This window comes from Hemibagrus wyckioides, linkage group LG18 (assembly GCF_019097595.1).
Source record: "Hemibagrus wyckioides isolate EC202008001 linkage group LG18, SWU_Hwy_1.0, whole genome shotgun sequence".
Taxonomy (NCBI): Eukaryota; Metazoa; Chordata; class Actinopteri; order Siluriformes; family Bagridae; genus Hemibagrus; species Hemibagrus wyckioides.
The window spans coordinates 13,503,892-13,525,371 of NC_080727.1; the positions used below are offsets into that span (position 1 = coordinate 13,503,892).

Consider the following 21,480-nt stretch of genomic DNA (forward strand, 5'->3'; position numbering starts at 1 on the left):
AAGAAAGAAAGAAAGAGGATCATTATGTTATAAAATGAAACAATAAAATCTTGGACAAGTAAATTTTGCCTCTAAATTGAAAAAATATTCTGTGACATTTGCCTACACAGCCCTAATAAAATCCAAAGCGCAGTTTTCCACAACAGACCTAAAATGATCTGTTTTAAATAAAGCAACTGGTCACAATAGGAATAGAAAAATCACTAGACTATCTATAATACAAATAATTCTCCCTCAACACGCACAAATCATCCTTTCTTAAACAAATTCCCACAAGAAAAATCCTTGCAAGAGCTGACTACGAGGCACATCATAAAGTGTTCTACAAAGACAGATTAATGCGGCGTCTGTACTGGAAACAACTCCAGACTCGGGACTAATTTAACAATCTGACATTTCAACTGTGTGTAATATTAGCGCATGGGTTGAAGTTGCCAGAGAAAGTCCTGGCTACGGTTTTAAATGAACACAGTGGGTGGAGCCAGGCGGTGATCTGAGCTATATTCAGACCATTACACAGACACTCAGACACACCGAGACTTTTCAGACACAGCAGAAGGTCAAGAAAAATCCGCGGTTGATGCATTTTCATGTGGTTGGAAATCACATGCCATGTGATATGAAACCTTGCTGAGATACCCGTCACGTTTACTTGTGAATGTGAAAATTATTGACATTTTTACTTGTACGAAATAAGAGCATTTTAATAGTTCTATAGTGATGTATTATAAGAATAAATTATTATTAATTATTACTTAGCCTTCTCCTCAGTCTCCTTAGTATTGTTTTAGGGGTCCAAGCACCAAACCCATGCAAAAGTCCTGAATGTAAAAGGGTTTCATTTTTTATTTCTTCTTGCTGCCTTTTTCTTCTTCCCCAAGTTTATCGTCTTCTTCTTCTTGTTCCGCAAAGTCTACTTCATCGTCATTGCTTCTTCATGGTTGAGGTCTTTGTCATCATCACCATCACAACCGTCGTTGTTACGGTTTTCGTCAGCATCCAGATCATCTCCATCTTCATCACTGCTAAAACAAACTTGTGCAGACTCAGTAGGTAGTACACCCTCCTACGACTCAGGTAAGTGAGATGAGCCTGATCAGCCTGCAGGGGGCACTAGAGCGCAGAGTTTTTTTGGCTCGTAACTCGTACACTGTGAGGCATATAGACAAAATGCTCTTTGAAGGTTCAGTAGGTTCAAATCCAACAAAAGGTTGTGGAGAATCCATAAGCTTCAAACTAATTATATTTTGAGTTAATCTGCATTGTATGCAGTACCCACAATCCCTAGTGCACTGCGGTTTTTCCCAATTTTCAATAAAGCTTGGGTTACTCAAACTCAGCGATGGAACCAATATATTTGCATGAAACTCGAAAGCCCTGATTAGGACGAGAATCAGAGTTTGTGTGCAAATGTTGGTGTGTGGTCATTCATAGGGGGCATCATTAAGTTCAAATACGTGTTTGTCCAGACATGTCAATCCAACTGAGCTGTAATTTGGTGTACTGAATCCCTGTGGTGAGCAGTAAATGGAATTCTGATGATGACTGGGTAAACATGACCTCCATCAGCCAATTAGTATTCGGCAGGCAAAATATAAATTACTATTGAACTGGGATGCTCTCTAGGACTGGACTTCACTGATGTAATGAGAAGGAACATCCTGCATAACATTAAACCCACCTGATTGATGAAACCAGGCTTTCTTCCATTGCTTCATAGTCTAGTTCTGATCCTCTGATAGGCGCTTTCACTGGTGGACAGGAATCAGCCTGGGCACTCTGACCGGTCTACAACTACACAGCCTTATATCATGCACTGTATGTTCTGACATTTCTGTCAGAGCCAGCATTCACTTTTTCAGCAATTTGTGCTTCAGTAGGTCTTCTGAGGGAGCAGACCAAATGGGCCTATGCTCTTTACACACATTAGTGAGCCTTGAGTGCTTGAATGACTCTGTCCCCAGTTTTGTCCCCTGGTTTTGTTTAATTTATTAAACAGCTTGCAATTTTTAAAATTCAATCTGTGTTATGGACTGGAAGACTCAACTCCATGGTGTTGACGTCCTTGTGTACTCCCACACAGTTTTTTTTTTGTATGTGTGTGTGTTGCCATCTGATAATAGAAACTTCCTTCCTTATTAAAACATTCTTGTGGTGCTTGTTCCAAATAAGAGATACAGAGGCATGCTAAAGATTAGCGAGCTGGCATCTGTGCTTTCACTATTTAAAAATAAAAGTCAATAAGTTCCAGATGTGCGCTTCAAGCTCTGAACTCAAGCTTTGCATTAAACTTTAGGTGACTTGTGCAAAATGGAGAAAATGGGGGGAAAAAAGTGATTGAAATTCGCTCAGTTTGTGTGGGCAAGTGTTTGTCTTCCGGCAGAGAGAACGAGGAACAGACGATAAGAGAGCAGGTAACGAAGCAACGAGTCATGAGTATGAGGGGGGAAAAATACAACAGCACACTAACGTGCAAAAGCTCATCTATGGAAAATGACTAGAGAGCAAGCGGTCAGTTAACACGTTTATAATTTTACTTCACTCTGGCACTTCCTCCGTGACCGACGTGTGGAAGATCGTTATCGTCTCTACCTGGGACGCGGAGTCATTTTGCCACACAGAAGAAGGCAGTAAGAGGCTTTTTTTTTTTAATGAGAAGCAACTGCAGTGTTTCAAACACATTAAATAAAACATCTGGGCTTCTCCATCATGTTTTCTTTTGTTTTCAGGCATGGTTTATTCCCCCAAAGCTTAGCATTAAATATGTAATGAGCACTTGGGTTACGCCAGCCTTCTTCACTTCACCTCGTCCAACCTTGTCTTAACTAGCTCACTGCATTAACGTTTCTCACATATTGCATCAGGTTCCAAGTTTCAGGCAATCATGTTAATATGAGAGTGGAATTAGGAGTGATGCAACAAATCCCAGCACTTAAGATCATAACTGGCCCTCTCCTTCCAACACTTCAGGACATGAACAGGAGCTCGAATACAGCTTGGCACAAACTGAAATGGAATGGCAGAATAACTGATGATTGCTCGCACATTTCTGGAAATCTGGTCAATTTACCCTGTTCTGTGTCACACTACATCTTTCTGTGTGATGGCTGAGAAAAATACACACACACCAGTGTGTAGCACATCATACCTCCCACATTATAGGTCACTTTTAGGGTAATTCACTCACACACACTTACTCTCTCTTACACATTTACACACACTTACACACTCACTTTCTCTCTTACTCTCTCTCACACACTTACACACTCACTCTTTCACACACTCACTTTCTCGGTCTCACACACACACAAACACTCTCTCTCTCTCTCTCACACACACATACACACACAATCACACACACTCTCCCTCAAACTCATTCTCTCATTCTTTCACTCTCACACACACACATACTCCTTTACATCTACATTTACATATGCTCCATCTCTCACACTAAAAACTATTAGCTAAAATCCCAATACACTTTCTAGGCAATGCACATCAGCTCCAGATAAACCACTAGGCCAGAGCTAAATGATTATACTGCACATTGTAATGTGGTGATACTGTATTTGAATTTATTGCCCTATCAAGCTTCAAAGGCTATTTCATGGCAGCTTAAACAACATAATAAACGAAAACTTATTTTAGAATTACCGTCACCACAAGGAACAATATTTGACATACCAAATATATTAAAGATTCTTTAAATGTACTTTTGATACAAACTGTAAAAAAAGTTTATCTGGGTTCATTTGACCAAATATGCCCTTAGAAGTATTTATAATTAAAAATACATGTACATATAAATATAATTAAATATAAAATACGTTAAATATAATTTAGATTTCCTGTGGTGAGTTTAATAAATGTACTTTCTTTAATAATGCTGTTTAGACTTGCCAATTTTGTAATTTTGTCAAATACAAATCTCAGACAAAGCTTTTTTAAGTAAACTGAGCCATTCCCAAGTATCTGGGACTCCAATGAAAAGCGGACAGTTCCAGAGTGGACTTTATATTCTATTCAAATAGCGAGTTTTGTCCAGTGATGTTAAACACCTGATGATTAAAATATACCAGCGTAACGTTTCAGATAAAGTTCTAGCTTGTTGGACTGCGCTAACATGAAATTATTAACATCTCACCGCCAACAGTAGCTGTTTATTAGGAGTGTATCTATTTCAGTAGAAGATAAAAGCTTTAGAGACACGTCTCGTCACCTCAGAGTTCAGTCACTCAGAAAGCTTCCACTTTTCCCTCCGATCCCACCAGCTTCACTTTTGGCCTAATTTCCATTAAATCTCTCTTTTTTGTGTTTAGAATTCAGATTTTTTTTTAAATCTCAAAACTGCAGTTTTAATTTAGATGTTTTAAAAGCAAATCCTAGCCCGGGAAATTTCAAAGCAAACGCGTACATTTATTAAATACCCCATGGAAAAAAAATATTTAATGCGATGTTTATATAATTAAAATATACAAAATTTATCAGGTTCCAAGCTAAAGTAGAAGACAAGGATGCAGATAATTACAGAGAGAACCAGCGAGTGTACTGCGCAGAAACCACACAGGAAAGAGTTTAACGAGTGGACTAACGCCAACCAGGGGAAAAGAAAAAACACCACACAGACATGGCAAACTCCTTCTCATGGAGACCTCGAGTCTACCATTAGGAAACCAACCCCATGAGACGCGAGTCAGGGCAAGGCGGCGTGTTTGTTATTGCACAAGTTTGAGGTAAACCACAGGACCTTGGACTGAACTAATCAAGTGTAGAGAAGTGAAAAGAACTTTTTTTAATGACAACTCTTATGTATGGATGCCAAAATAAAATAATAGTAGTAATACAGAAAAAAATACCCTCTGGCTAAAAATAACAAAAAAAAATATCAGGTTTGGTACATACCACATCTTTCAAATTCACTGGACACTTCTGCTCACACAGGAGCTGAACAATCACAATGTTCCCGTTGGCAGCTGCGAGAGAAAATAGACAAAACCGGTGAACATGCTGAGGGGGAGAAAAAAAAAAAAACCCATAATGCTAGCACATATTTTGTACACAGTGAGTCACTCTGGAGTAGGAGTCAAACCTCTGATGTTTAATGCTGAAACTCTGACATCCATTTTAGAAGTCGCCTTCGCTCGGCTATTCTGAATGCGACTTTCGGCTAAAGGAGAAAATCCTTTCGATATATTTTTTTTAAAGCCATCTACAGTCTGCATCAAACGACTGCAAAGAAAATATGGGAAATATTTGGCAAAGAAAATATTGAGCAAACTATGAAGAATCTTAGGATGAAAAGAAGTAGTAGAGCTCTTTGGCAGTGGTGTTGATGTGGAGGGCTCTGCCTCCACAAAAAGGCTAGTCCTTCTAGTTACAAATTACTAGCATCCTTCAAATACCTTAAACAGGAAGAAAGCTAGTGAAGAAATGAGTTATTTAGGACATGTGAAAAATTTAATGAATCATCTGCTGGTTACAACAAAATTTCCATATAAATCCGAGAAAAGCTCAGTATCTATGTTCTTAAGATACCATGCTAACAAGAATCTAACCATTTACATTGGACACCCTTAACCAGAGCAACTTACATTCTATGTCATTTTCTACAGAGGGTTAAGGGCTTTGCTCAGGGGCCCAGCAGTAGGTGGATATTCCCTCTCTTCAAAGATCTGACTCCTCATTTACTCCATAACAACTCATATTTGGTTCATTCTTATAATAAACTACTTAATTTCGCCTTGCTTTGCTGTCAAGCATGGTTATTAATGCTTTAGTGATTAATATATTATCACCTATCAATGGTTATCATTTTAATGCCATAGCTGTGATATAACACACTATATTGCCAAATGTTTTGGGACACCCTTCCAAATCATTGAATTCGGGTGTTGTTTTTCAGGAGTTGGACTCAGCCTCTTAGTTCTAGTGAAAGGAACTCCTAATGCTTCAGCATACCAAGACATTTTGGACAATTTCATGCTCCCAACTTTGTGGGAACAGTTTAAGGGATGACCCCTTCCTGTTCCAACATGACTGTACACCAGTGCACAAAGCAAGGTCCAGTCCTGAGTTCTGACCTCAACCTGATAGAACACCTTTGGGATGAATTAGAGCGGAGACTGAGAGAGCCAGGCCTTCACGTCCAACATCAGTGCCTGACCTCACAAATGCGATTCTAGAGGAATGGTCAAAAATTCCCATAAACACACTCCTAAACCTTGTGGAAAACAAGGAACTCTTCTATTCCCAGAAGAGTTGAAGCTGTTATAGCTCTCAAAGGGCAGGTCGACTCCATATTACATTCGTGTGCATGTAAAGTCAGACGTCCCAAATCTTTTGGCAATATAGTTAATATAAAGTATAGCTAAGTAAAACTTCCAGAAAATGTCAACACTGCTTGGTAGACCTGGGATTCAAACTCACAACCTTCCTAAAACTAGTTGTATCGACTGTCACAGTGTTTCGAAAGTCACATGCTCAAGAGGGATTATTTATTGTATACACAGACCAAAATGAATGAATATAACACTATCAAGCAACAAAGCAACATGCGAGCATTCATTTGCTACGTAGGTGTGGATCTTTTCAGTGACGGATCTTTTCAACTTTATGCAAATTAGGCATGACGCAATAAAATCACAAATCCAAACAGATACCTTGAATGATTAGTGGTATCAGTACAATGGAGTCTGTGGTGTGACATTTCTTCAGTTTCCCGCTCACAAGCACAGCTCCTATCTACAATTTACTCTTTGACATTGCAAAAATGAATGACAAATGCGGCTTCATCTTATCTATCCATTTATACATGACCTGACATTAAATATGTCTATAGAGCCATTATAAATAAAGATCAAATTTGAAAGGAACTAGTGGTATCACTGGAGCTAGTATAGATCGCTTGCTTTGCTAATCTGGGATTGTAGTAGCTTAGTGGTTAAGATGTTGGGCTACTGAACAAAAGGTTGTGAGTTTGAATCCCAGGTCCTTGAGGAAGGTCTTTAAACCTCAAATGCTCAGTTGTATAAAATGAAATAAAATGTAAGTCGCTCTGGATAAGGGCATCAGCCAATTGCCAGAAATGTAAATGCTAATAAAGCTAGTTACTACTTCTGAAGCAAGTTGACTGTACATTTAATATGATTTATTTAATAACAAATAAGCTTCTGAAGCCATACACACACACACAGTATCTAAAGCTTCTCACTGGAACTGAAAAACGACTACACAAGAAAAGTGACCAGCAATTTTTCCATGATTGAAATGCAGTTTGTAAATAAAACGAAAGTACAGAGTGGCTGATGTCTTCAACCCCTGCTGAGTAACGAGCACTAAATGATATCCTGCCAACACTGGCATGGACGCTGGTGTTTATTAAAAAAAAAAAAAAAAAAAAAAGGAAAAGATGCTCCATTTTGAGCAGGCGTATTGTCACATTGGTCGGCTCTGTGCTGTTTTGACGCAGGAGAGGGACTGACTGGCGAGCACTTTCTCCTCTAAAAGGGAAAAACAAATATGACCCTACATGACCTCACCGCTCTCTGACTGAGATTTAATACTATTTTTTTTTTTTTTTTTTAGAGCCAAGGACAAAGACAAATGCTGCTGAAAATTCAACCATACTGGACACTTAGGACATGGACTGACATATCAGTAGCTACAGATGATTGAATCAGTTCATTCTGGTCTTCACTCAATTAGCCAATGTGCCTCCTATTTGATTTGTCTGGAACAAAAGTTTGCAATTGCATGACCTGCCAAATTCCCGAAATAAAGCTATTCCTTAAAATTATGAAAGTTTCTCACCTGCGTAATGAAGAGCAGTCCTCCCACCACTGTCCAGAGCGTCTATAGCACATTTACTCTGTAGGAATAAAGACATCAACATTTACTCAACCAAAGCCTTCCAGCAGCTTAGATATCTTACTGAGATGTAAATAAAAGGAACACTCTAGCATAAAACTAGCATTTAATATTATTTGTCTTGTCTTGTATTATTGAAATAAGGGTGATATAAGAAATGTGAAATTTGTAATAGGAAACAGTAATAATTTATGCCAACAATCAGGAAGAACAATTCTCTAACAGGTTTCCTAATGCTATGCTCACACACACAGCGACTAAAGATTGTTCATTTTCAGTAAAAGATGGTGACATGAGTGATAGAGTCCATCAGTGATCAGACGTGGGCGTGTCCAGTGATGCAACAAAGTTGAACTTTATGCAAATATGATTATCAATGGGAGTGAAGACAGTCGAACGCATGTGGTCCATAGAGCACTTCTCCTTCATCTCATATATGATGCCGATATAAACTGCTGAATTTTATACACAAACACCAAATTTCCCTCCTGAACGATTCATTTTAATTCATAGAGATGAGAAAACCAGACGTAGAAGGAACCCATTTCCAGTTCACACAGACCCAAACCCCACTTTAACACACATTTACACCCTGCTAGAAAAACCAGTCTCGTTTACTCCCAAAACCAGTTAATTAGTTGTCTAGTTACATCTGAACTCGGACCTCAAATTCTTTCTAGACGGCGCCGCGTGATGATAAGGAAAGAATTTCCCGATACTGTGCACATGTGGATATATATAACGCCAATGCAGGCTGTAATCGTCTTTTATCATCATCTAGATTGTCAAACAAACTTCTTTTCATGCCAAACAACGAACAAATACCAGGATTCCAACCAGGAATGTAAACAGCACTGAAAAAAAAAAATGCTGGTAATCTGCATGATGAATTCATGAAAAAAATAAAAGTGCAGCTCGGTTTGCTGTACAGGCCTGAGCCTGCGGATATTTACACATACAGACCAGCGCATAACTGCATTTCAGAAATTGGATATATATAGATGCTTTATTATGGTTTAATCACAGACCAAATAAAATCTAAATCTTTGTGAAACTTCACAGTGCTTTATTGTGTAGGTGTGTTGAAAGTTAAAGCAGTTAATCCTATGCATAAAATATTTGTACACGGTGCTAATGTAAACTTTAGCAAATTTTTTGTTTCTAGAAAACAATGAAGTGTAAAAAAGCAGTGTTATAATCTGCTCTACGTCTACACCATCATTAAACATATGGTGTCTCTTGCTAGGAAGGAATTTATCTATAATTTTGCTTATTCTTTTTACAGACGTTGCTCAAAAGCTCCTGGTTACACTGATGAAGTTGACTAAATATAGATATAGAAGGTAAATTATTTATCAACGCACTCTCTGGAGTCAACCAATTGAGGATAAGTTCCCTATTTGAGGCTGGTTCCTCTCAGGGTTTCTTCCTCATATTGTCTCAGGGAGATTTTCTTTGACACGGTTGCCTCTGGCTTACGCATTCCTGATAAATTTAAAATTTTTTGCTATGATGTCCATTGTTTAAGAAAGGGGGTCTATAAATAACAATTATAATTAATTCAATTTAGTAACACTGCTTTCTTTTCTACCAAAATATACTAAAGCTAACATGTGTACAAGTATTTCGATGGATGTTTCATCTCGGTAAAGACTCACTTATAGATAATCTCACCTGGATACCGTATACTTGTATACTAAGAACTGCTGCTGTAAAATCACCAAGAAGGTCTTTTCAGGAGTTATTATTAAGTATCTGCTCAAACTGCACACCTTTTCAAAACCCTTCACTGTTCTATACCTGTATAACGATTTAAAAACAAATCCAGCATCACCCAGAAGAGTTATGGATTGTCTTCCGAGACTGGTTCCTCTTGAGGCTTCTTCCTCTCCATCATCATCTCCTCAGGGAGTTTTCCCTTCGGTGAGCTCAGACTTGCTGATCAGAGATCTAAATCTGCATCCGGATTTCTGTAAAAGCTGCTTTGTGCTTTGTGTATTGCACACAAATACCATTTTAACAGAAATGAATTAATCACTTCCTACCAGCCTGAGCGGAAATCTAGCTGTACGGTGAGGTCCCTTGTGCGCTAAACAAGCAGGATTTGCACTTTAGTATGGTCTCACGACGCCTGTACGGCTCCATCAACAGCTGTATGGCACATGACTCTCGCAGGATCACGTTATGAAACTTGGCACACATTAATGCTGCAGAATCTCCATTCAGAAACAATATGTGCATTATTTATTGAGCAGACGGAATTTCCACAGCACACTGTGACCAAACAAGCAGGAGAATGGTGCAGGACGAGGCTTGGGGCTGCATCACTGGGGCTTGATAATTTAACAGATTTTTTGCACTGTAACTTGGTTACTTTTGACTTTCTGCTGCAAGACTTTGTCGCCTGGAGGTTTGGGATTGGAAACATCTCAGTGGTGGAAAGTAACATCTGTTTTGTTTTTTCCCGTATCTGTACATTTTACTTGTTTTCTTTTTTTTAACTACATTTTATAAGACGTTCTAATTTCAACTCTACACATTTCTGGTCTGGTGTAAAATCTGTGCCAAATCAAAATGTGCAGGTCGAATAATCTGCTGTAGTGACCCTGACTAGGGAGAAGGACAACAGCAACTACATTTCTCGACAAATCAAATTTTTCAGACAGCTCCAAGAATCAAAATTCCCAATAAATCTAATCTAATAAAAACCTAAATCAATCAGTACAGGCATGCTGATATTAGTGTAGGACAGGCCACCTTCTTCTATTGCTCAGTGGTCTAGTTCTAATGCTCATGCTCCCATTGTTGGTGCTTTCAACAGTGTACAGGGCACTGTGCATGGGCACAGGGCACTCAGCATGGGCACCCTGACTGGTCTGCGGCTATGCAGTCCCATACGCAACAAACTGCGATGCACTGTGTATTCTCACACTTTTGTTATCAGAACCAGCATTAACTTCTTCAGCAATTTGAGCAACAGTAGCTCATCTGTTGGATCGGATCACACGGGCCAGCCTTCGCTCCCCACGTGCATCAGTGACCCTTGACCATGTCACCAGTTCACCACCGTTTATTCCTTAAAGCACTTTTTATAGATACTGACCACTGCTGGCCGGGAACACCCCACAAGAGCTGCAGTTTTGGAGATGCTCTGATCCAGTCGTCTAGCCATCACGATTTGGCCCTTCGTCAAACTCGCTCAAATCCTTACGCTTGTCCATTTTTCCTGCTTCTAACATCAACTTTGAGGACAAAATGTTCACTTGCTGTCTAATATATCCCACCCACTATGAGGAGATAAGTCTTATTCACTTCACCTGTCACTGCTCATAATGTTATGCCTGATCGGTGTATATATGACATAGAAAATGAATAAACTGAGATACAGGGTTGAAGAGTGAAATATAATTTAAATTCTACATGTGAATAATAATTTAAAACAAATTAACATGCCTATAATGAGACTTATATCCATTTCAGGAGCTTAGCAACAATTACAGAAGGACAAAAATTAAATAGAGATTTTCACACTTGAAACAGTTAACCCTGGGAATCTCGAAACTTCAGATAAACAGAATCTAGGGTCATGCTGTACGATGTTTCACACTGTACATTCCTAAACCGCTCTGATTTCAATATCTGTGCTGTAAACAATCACGAGTGGATAAATACAGCGTACGACCACTTTGCATAACGTCTCGTCTCGTCTTTGGTTTAAAGGCTCCTGAAATGCAAAAAAAAGGGGGAAAAAAAGCCATGTTTTTAACTACTGTTTCCATAACACACAGGGTTTCTGCGACTGTTTAAAGCACATGATATGAGACATAAACACTGTTCGGTTTCTGATTGAGTGTCTGTTGCTAAGCGTAACATTTCAACCACATCATTTCACACTGGTCACGTTCGGCGCCTCAATTTGGGGTTAACGCAAAAAAAAAAAACCCGGAGCTAACCTTGCTTCAGAGCAAGCCAGGATAAAATGCAGAGCTAACTCTGCTTCTGAATTATAAGTGTGTAACGATCCTCTAGCTGGGGTTAAAAGCAGGGTTTAGAATGACAATAACTCAGGGTTAAGTGCAGGATAAAAAAAAAACCTTAAGTGTGTACTGACTATTTTATTTATTTTTCCATTCTGCCCAGTAACAAGCAGCAATATGTATGATTTAGTGTGAACATATGAAACTGTATTATGCTGACCGATTCAGAGATACACATCATCACATTCATGTCTGGTCACATTCATCTCTGATCTCAGGATACTGCGTGATTTAACACACACGTTTCAGGTCATTGGTCACAGTCTTTCCAGAAGTTATCTGTGTGAGTGAATCTCACAACATTTACACTGGGAGGAGGAATGGAAAAGTCTTAAACTCAAACAAATACTTCAGCATGAAAAATATTCACCAAAAAATAATGATGTATATCGAGATGATTGCAATGGATATTTTAGATATTCGTGTTGTTACTGTACCTGTATGAGTTTTTTGGCACATTCCTGGTGGTTGTTTTTGGCAGCAAGGTGTAAAGCACTAAAACCTACAACAAAAGGAGGAGAAAAAAACAATGAGTTGCCTTCAAACACCTCAATTCAACAGAGTGTTTTTAATGATATTTTGGCTTTAAGCAGTGATTGTTGTTTAAAAGACACCGAGGCGATTATGTGCTATAGAAAAGAATTGTCTGCTTTATACTGTATCTTGCATATTAACACTGAAAGTATGTGAAATGATTCCTGTGGACGTATTAAATAACAGCAAACAGAGCTCAGTGTCTTATGTTCAGAAGTAAAGAAGGAAGAGTGCAGGCAAAAACAGAGTAAGTGCAGTGAAGTACTGTGTGTTTAAACCCAACCTGAAGCGTCCACTACACACACATCAGCTCCGTGGGCCAAGATGATGGCGAGACACTCAGTCTGACCCCGAGTTGCTGCAACGTGCAGCCTGAAAGAGAAGAGACACACGTTGACACAAACACACACAAGCATATTTATAGGACACACACATTTATGAACACGCACACTTATAAAGACAGACACATATACGCACAACTATGCAACCACACACACACGCTCGTGAACACAAAGACGCGGTCATGAACTCACATGCGCACACGAACACGTGCTCATGAACAAACACACACACGCTCATGAAAACACACTCATGAACATACACACACACAAGATCATGAACACACACATCTGCACACATTCATGCACATGAACACACATGCACATAAATACACACGTTCATGAACACACACACACACACGTTCATGAACACACACAAACACGTTCATGAACACACACAAACATGTTCATACAGATGCTCACGCTCATCAACACACACAAACACGCTCATCGACACACACACGTGCACAGTCATGCACCTGAACACAGACACACACCCATTTATAACCTAACATACATGAACACTTCAGATTCAGTAAGACATTTTCAGGCTTTTTTGATACACTAGTATAATGCAGGAATTCTCTAATTACATTTAGACATTTATCTGATGCTGGTATCCTAACTAACCTAAAGCTAAGCCATGATGTTCCTCAGCGGTAACACAACTATTCCAGCTGAAACCATTTCATACTAAAACAAAAATCACATGGTCAGTGGAGTATATGATTAAAAAACTGTCCGGTTATTATAGTGTCCTGATTTAACAGACCAATAATATTTAGATATTTATAGATATATAGATATAGAGATTATAAATCAATTTATAATAAAAGAAATTTATAATAATGATTATAATTAAATATCATATTTATATTTAAGATTTATGCCATTTAGCATGCTAGACATACAGATGTATTTGTAAATTTAAAATCCTGCGAGTCGCCAGATACGAGAATGTGGGGTGTGAATAAATACCTCTCAGCGATACCAAGATAAAAGGTGTCATTTATTCCTCAGTAATATTCTGGGCTTTAATACATTCAAACACTCATACTTGTATCAGATTGAACAAATCAGTGGACATGTAGTGGTCCATCAGCTGCGTCTCTTCTCCGTTATTCATGATTAGGTGCGGGATAGATGCAGTATCAAATCACATGAATTTTGTCCTGGGCTCACAAACAGCTAACACATGTCTTATGTATTTATTACCGATTTAAACCTGACAGATTATGCTCGTCAAGATTTGATTAGATTTACTCGAGCATTTAAAATGAACAATTTAAAAGGAAGCGATCCAAAACAAAATCAATCATATTAGACGAATAAAAACTCGGCATTCAATTTGGACTGCAGTAACCATGTGCTATAAACAGTGGAAGATGTAGTGGGAGTGTATATTCGTTATAAAAATGATATAAATAAATGTAATATATTAAAAATGTGACTTTGGATAATATACATTACTACACTACCTTTTTATTCAGTTATTTAATTTAATTTAACTTTAAAATCTTCTATCTTTCTGGTCTTGTATGCTCTAGATCATTATCATTTTTAATTCCTTAATTAAAATATACCTGAATATTTAGCACATGCTGTGCTCAGGATGTTTGTATTTACCATTTAGTTGTCGTCATTTTCAGCTCCCTCTAAGCTTTTTACCTTTCATGGAATTTTGTGGGTGTGGCTAAAGCAATTGGGAATTTAATGCAGGTTGAGCTTTCTTAGTGGACGATAAGCCTTGGTAAATCTGGGGGGACTTTTTAGTTTGACACCAAACAAGGAGAAACATCTGGGGATACTTATAAGATGAGCAATTGGCTTGTTGGAAAAATGTAACAAATAAAAAAAATTTAAAAGCAGGTTATAACACGTGAACCTGTCTGCAGGCAGTGTACTGTAGCAGACATCTGACATGAGACTCGGGAGAAAACTTGACCTTCTTTGAGTGTTTCATTCATCCTCAAATACGGAAAAACGTGTTCCCAATTAAATTCTAACAAACATCTGTATTTTATATAAGTTTAGAAATCAGGAATTACAAATAAAAGGACAGAAAGAGTCAATATCAGACATATAGCTATCAGAAAGTGGTCACGCCAGATGATTTCTGGTTGCACAACATGATATATTTTGGGTTCACCTGCACAGATCTGATCGAGTTCCTCAAGGCTGCCAGGTGAAAGTTTGATTGTTTTTATAGAAAAGCCTTTCTTGATGGTTGCACCAGATGATGAAAAAGGGGTAAAATAAAGAATTAAAAGCAGGTTATAACATGTGAACCTGTTTGCTGGCAGCGGAATAGAAATGTGACATGAGACTCCGGAGAAAATTTGACCTTCGTTGAACGGTTCAAGCTTTCATGTTCACTGCAAAGAGAAAGCGAGTCTGGTTTCTCTTCAAGTTCTCTGTCGTTTTCTTAGCAGTTTGTAGAGCTTCCTTGTTATGTACCTTTACTGTTAGCACTTTACGAATAAAATGAAACTGATAATCCAGGCAACTTTCTCGGTTACATTAAACATACTGCTGCTTTTTCTGACACAATAATCATGACAGAAAATCAATCAGGAACAAAGTAAAGATTTGGATCAATAAGAAATTCTCTCTGTACTCACGCTGACTTGCCCTCGCCATCCAGTTTGGTGGCACTGGCTCCTTTCTTGGCCAGGAGCGAGGTGACCTTCTCCGTCTCTCCATGCTCCACGGCGCTCAGGAGACGCTCATCATTTTTGCTCCATTCGTTGGACTGAAAAAAACATACAGCAGGTGGGTTTCAGAACATTCACAATAACAGAGCTGAAGAACAAAGAGCTTTCAGGGCTTTCTTTGAATCCATCAATACAACCTGCACCAGCTTCTAGCAGAAGAGAAACAAAATGCAACTGGTTTATTTCCAGTTACAACAGCAGACAAAAAAAATGAAATGGTTCATCAGAGTCTTTTCAGCAGCTACAGTACATAATTGATGCTATTTCACTCTATTCACTCTTGATTAACTGTAGACTGCATGCAGAAGAGTTTTGTGCACAATCGGCACAAAGGCCAACTATTTCATCTCAGAATCAAACAGAATCTGCATCATCTTGCTGTATTTTAATTGTACTGCCAGGCGTATAGTTTCATCATAATCTGCTGCACCTTGCAGGATCTGTGAATCACATGCCTTGAATTATTTGTCATTTCACTGAATAGTCATTCCTCATGTTTCCTGTGAAAATGCATTTTCATCAAATTGCCATATTTTTCAGATTGGCACACCTTGCCATTTTAGCAAAAATCACCCCCCCCTGCAGTTTTACACAAAATAAAAAAACAAACAAACATGCAAGCATTATTTCTGAATTTCTGAAAGCCTTTCTATTCTCATTTCTCTTCTACGGGGAAGACTTTTACTCTTACTTTAGGATGAGTCAAAGCGCTACCTGTGGAATATACAGCCTCTGTATATATGAATCAGGAATTAAAAACAAAAGGACAGAAAGAAATCAATGGAACATGGTCATGCTAGACGATTTCTGGTCACACCACATGATATACACTATATTGCCAAAAGTTTTGGGACACCCCTCCAAATCATTGAGTTCAGTTGTTTTTCAGGCGTTCAGCTTGGCCCCTTAGTTCCAGTGAAAGGAACTCTTAATGCTTCAGCATACCAAGACATTTTGGACAATTTCATGCTCCCAACTTGGTGGGAACAGTTTGGGGATGACCCCTTCCTGTTCCAACATGACTGCACACCAGTGCACAAAGCAAGGTCCATAAAGACATGGATGAGTGAGTTTGGTGTGGAGGAACTTCACAGAGTCCTGACCTCAACCTGATAGAACACCTTTCGGATGAACTAAAGCGGAGACTGTGAGACAGACCTTCTCGTTCAACATCAGTGCCTGACCTCACAAATGTGCTTCTAGTGGAATTGTCAAAAATTCCCATAAACACACTCCTAAACCTTTTGGAAAGTCTTCCCAGAAGAGTTGAAGCTGTTATAGCTGCAAAGGGCAGGCCAACAGCATATTAAATTAATGTGCATGTAAAGGCAGACATCCCAGTTTTGGCCTGGCATGCAGTCTCCACTCTAATTCATCCTAAAGGTGTTCTATCAGGTTGAGGTCAGGACTCTGTGAAGTTCCTCCACACCAAACTCACTTGTTGGACCTTGCTTTGTGCACATGTTGGAACAGGAAGGGGTCATCCCCAAACTGTTCCCACAAAGTTGGGAGCATGAAATTGTCTAAAATGTCTTGGTATACTAAAGCATTAAGAGCTCCTTTCACTGGAAATAAGGGGCCAAGCCCAACTCCTGAAAAACAACACCTGAATTCAATGACTTGGAGGGTGTCCTAAAACTTTTGGCAATAGAGTGTATTTTGGGTTCACCTGCACAGATCTGATCGAATTCCACACAGCAGTCAAATGCAGCAATTACAGAGCGGTACTTCAAGAGGTGAAAGTTTTTTCTTTCAATTCAAAAATTCTTGATAGTCACACCAGATGATATCTGATAACTTCAGGCAACCCTCATAAGTGAATTCTGAAAAATCGATAAATGCCAACGCTTTGGTTTTTGGTTAGGACTGCAAGATGTTTTTTGAAGTCATGCCAAATGTTTCAAAAATAAGATAACTCAAAGACGGTTTGATAATATATGATAGATAGCACAGTTTTTCAACGTTGCTCAGGATTTTTCCATTTTTCTAAACGGAAAATAAGTAAATCTGACGAAAAAGGAGCATTACCAAGATATTTTCAAAGTGTACCAAGATGCAATTTATCACAATAGTGAGATCATATTGTCCGGTGCTCATCACCCACTAACGCATTCATATTTGTTAACTTACAAATACCAGTTAGTTTTAAGCTTTTTTACAAGGTCACAAACCGGCACAGAGGAAATTAAGTGTCTGTATGATGGATGATCCAAACAGGGAAAGAAGACAAATCAACATGAAAGAAGGACCATGAATAATGCAAGCAAAAAGAGAGTGTCATAACAATCCGCTAAACAGGAAGACAAGAGAAAAGCACTGCAGAAGTGAAAGCAACAGTCAAATCATTTTCCTGTACGGAGCATTAAACAATGATTACAGATGACCAGAACACACAAGGTTTCAGAATGTCTTTTTTCTTTGCACTTAGATTAAAGGATTTTAAACCAGATGACACAGCATGCAATAAACAGGAACTGAGAGTCGCTCTATGACTGGCTGACTCGGCTCTGTGTTTTATTTTGGACAGCGAGAGGAAAGAAAACCGCGGGGGTCAGCCGACAAAACACGGCGGTCTCTGTTCACTATTTATGGAATGCAACAGGAGACGACTTGCTAATGGAAAACTTGCCACTCTATTTTATACACAGCTTCACTTTGACCCGTTATCCAGAAGCACAGGTCAGCTGGTGCAGCGGAAAGTCCGGAGCAGTAAAATGAACTTGTTGAGAGCTAGTATAACGTTTCAGATATGCTAGCTGAAGCCCAAAAAACATTCATTAGTACATAACAGAGCTTTTTAATGCTTAATGCAGGAGCAGTATCTGCAAATGAATGCAGAAGGATTTGTGCAGGAAAAAAATAATCTATGCATTTTAATAAAAGATGACCAAATTAAATATTGTCTATTTACATCCATGTGAAGTGAAGAGGAAGCATGAGTACATGCAAAATAAATGAAAGGTCTTAAACAGTCAACCCTTTTAAAAATCACATATTTTATATAGTTAAATGATGTTAACTGTGCACTTGTGTAATTATCGTGGTAGCTTAGTGGATAAGGTGTTGGGTTACTGATCAGAAGGTTGTGATTTTGAATCCCAGGTCAACCAAAAGCTGCCGCTGTTGGGCCCTTGAGCAAGTCCCTTAACCCTCAATTGCTCAGATGTTTAAAAAAAAATAAGTCGCTCTGGATAAGGGCGTCTGCCAAATGCCAGAAATGTAAATGTAATGATAGCCATGTCAAACATAATCTATAAATAAATAAATATAATGGAAAACATTCTTGACTTAGGACGAAAGAGTGAGGAATCGGAGCATCTTTCAACCACAAAGCACTAGTAGAAACTTCACTAATACCAGATGGGAAGTTAATACCGAAGAGATGCACAACCGTCAATCATTTCATATTCAAAAATCGGGGGTGGGATTACAAGTTGTCTGCTCTTTTTTTTTTTCAGAATCTCTCATTCACTGATCTTATAATGTTGAGCACTTGATATGAACCTTATTATAATTAAGACCAGACCTGCTTTTCTTTCTTTTTCTTAAACTTGAAAGGAACAGACGCTGGAGAAAATTAAATTCAGGGTGTTTCGAGTTAACATCTGGAGCAGCGACAGAAACGAACCACTAAGAAGTGGAGCATTCGCCCGTATGCGGGATGAATTCACGGGTTCAATCGATACTAAAAGAGATGATGGAATTGTGTGATATTCATTTTTTTTCCCCATCCTGCAAATCCTTTAAAAAGCTTTAGGTATTGAGAAATAAGTCATTAAAGTGTACAAAACATAAGTGAATTTTATAGTATGCATTTTTATAGTTTACACAAAGTTTGCCTGACTTAAGTGCACTTTTGTCTAAGCAGGCTTTAGTATACAAGCATACCTGCATAGTTTTCTTACCAGTACTTTAATTTCTACATTTTATTTTAAATATTACATATCAACATTATTAAAAATCATTTTGAAATATCTTTTGTACATATACATTGATTTAAGTGTAATTCATTACAGCACAGTAAAGTATATTTTGTATAATTATTTACAGATGCACAAAAATGCACATAATTACACATGCTCTTTACTCATATTCATTATTAAATTTATATTCATACCACTGTATTTGATCAGTAACTGTTTTGCTTTCACATGCTGCATTTTTTCTTTTCTCATCAAGTCATTGTTCCTCTGCACAGCCGGTTTATTTCATTTTGTTTATTTGCACAGCTTTTTCCACTTTATCTTAGTTTTCTTGTCTCAATTTTTATTTTTTATCGTATTCTATTTCATTTTATTTAATTATGTTCGATTTAATTTTTTTAATAAGACAGTCGTAAAAAAGCAAACTGTGCCTGACCGAGTATGTGACGGACGGATAAAAAAATTGACTATTTAAGTGTCATTTATTACAGCATACTGAAGTAGAAAATATTGAAAGTTTGAAAGTATTACTTTAAAATATAAATTTTTGGGGAAAAAAAAACTACCAAAAATTATTGACTACATTTCTAGATGGTTAACTGTACCTGATTTAACTTTAACTCTTTCAAATAAAACGTAAACTTTAGGGGGAAAAAAAGAAAGTAGACTTAAACAAATCTCTGCAAATGAAGCTAATTTTGATCTCTCCAACAGAAATTCTCCAACTGTAGAAACCAAAAACTGAAACCTCCATGATATTCTAGCGATTTTCTATCAACATCTGAATACAATTAAAACCCGAACAATGTGAGACTCTGAAACAGAAACGGTGAGAAATCTTAAGTTACTGAAAGCCACAGTGTTTTCTCCACAGTGGAAATTCCAGTTGTCTATTTATATTTCCCACATCGCTCAGCCTTTCGCTCTACCACATCCCGGCATGTGTGGAATAGGTGTAATGTAACTTAGCCTGCACTTATGACCTTTCTGTGTCCTCTTTCACCTCGCATCTGATCTGCTATCTTGACAAAGACAGCTAGCTGTGTTGAAGACGTCCACCGAGCGTCCGACGATTTCCAAATAAGCCCTTCAAGAGCTGCGAGATTCAGTCACGTAGTCAAAGTCACGGCGGTTTACAAATCTAATCCAAATTACGATGATTTTTAGTTTTCAACCTGCAATATGCCAACACAATTAAACTAATTACAGTGAAGAGCTTAATCACATCACCCAAAACCAACGTGTCAATTTCTTTTTTTGCTCTTTTAACACTCCAGGTGCTTTCACGCCTATTAGTCTGTGTGCAGAGTACTACACAATTCACACTACACAATTAAACCAAGCAATACAAATGTCTAAGGGGCATGTAGAGCCAAAAAGAGACATTCAGAATTTTAATGGTCAGAGCAAAGATGTTAAAGCTTGCCAAGTTTAAATAAATAAATTAATAAATAATAATTTAAATGAAAAAGAAAAAAAAAACTGCAAAAATCACCAGAGTACAAAACACACTGAGCCGCTAAATAAATGATTAAATAACTATATAAATAACCCGTTTAAAACATTTTGTGAGCTTTTATTTGCTTTCACGGCACATCTACAGTTCCAGTTATTGCGTTTAAACCTCACACACAAAACCGTATGATGTCATTAGTGTATAACCAATTTATTTCCAGAAAACTACATGATATACTGTAGTGAGAAGTGTGAGACTTTCTAGCAGCTTCATTTTACAGCTTGATTTCCACCTGTAGGATGTACTTCTGTCTTCTTTCTTCTAACAGAGCCCCAGGAAAGACAACACAGCTACACAGAAATGCTTTCAGTGAGAAACGACATGATTGATTATTGATGGTGCAAACGTTCTTTCTTTTTCACCCCACAGGATTTTTCAGCTGTCCTTTGTTTATTGGCCAAAAGGCTGTACTTTTTGATTTCTCCATTTTCATAAAGTCTAGGTTGGAAAAATGGACAAGCGGAAGGATTCGAGTGAGTTTGACAAGGGCCAAATTGTGATGGCTAGACGGCTGGATCAGAGCATCTCCAAAACTGCAGCTCTTGTGGGGTG

At 38.1% G+C, this 21,480-nt stretch overlaps 1 protein-coding gene across 2 annotated transcripts in view; it reads right to left on the minus strand.

Moving 5' to 3' along the window:
* rai14 (retinoic acid induced 14) overlaps window positions 1–21,480 on the minus strand; it is a 69,686-nt gene that overhangs the window by 17,557 nt on the left and 30,649 nt on the right. For both annotated transcript variants that reach the window (XM_058415842.1, XM_058415841.1), the window contains exons 3-7: window positions 15,397–15,527; window positions 12,721–12,809; window positions 12,341–12,405; window positions 7,810–7,867; window positions 4,903–4,973 (exon numbers count right to left, since the gene is read on the minus strand). In XM_058415842.1, coding sequence (XP_058271825.1) covers window positions 4,903–4,973; window positions 7,810–7,867; window positions 12,341–12,405; window positions 12,721–12,809; window positions 15,397–15,527 — 414 coding nt within the window. The remainder of the gene's footprint in view (window positions 1–4,902; window positions 4,974–7,809; window positions 7,868–12,340; window positions 12,406–12,720; window positions 12,810–15,396; window positions 15,528–21,480) is intronic.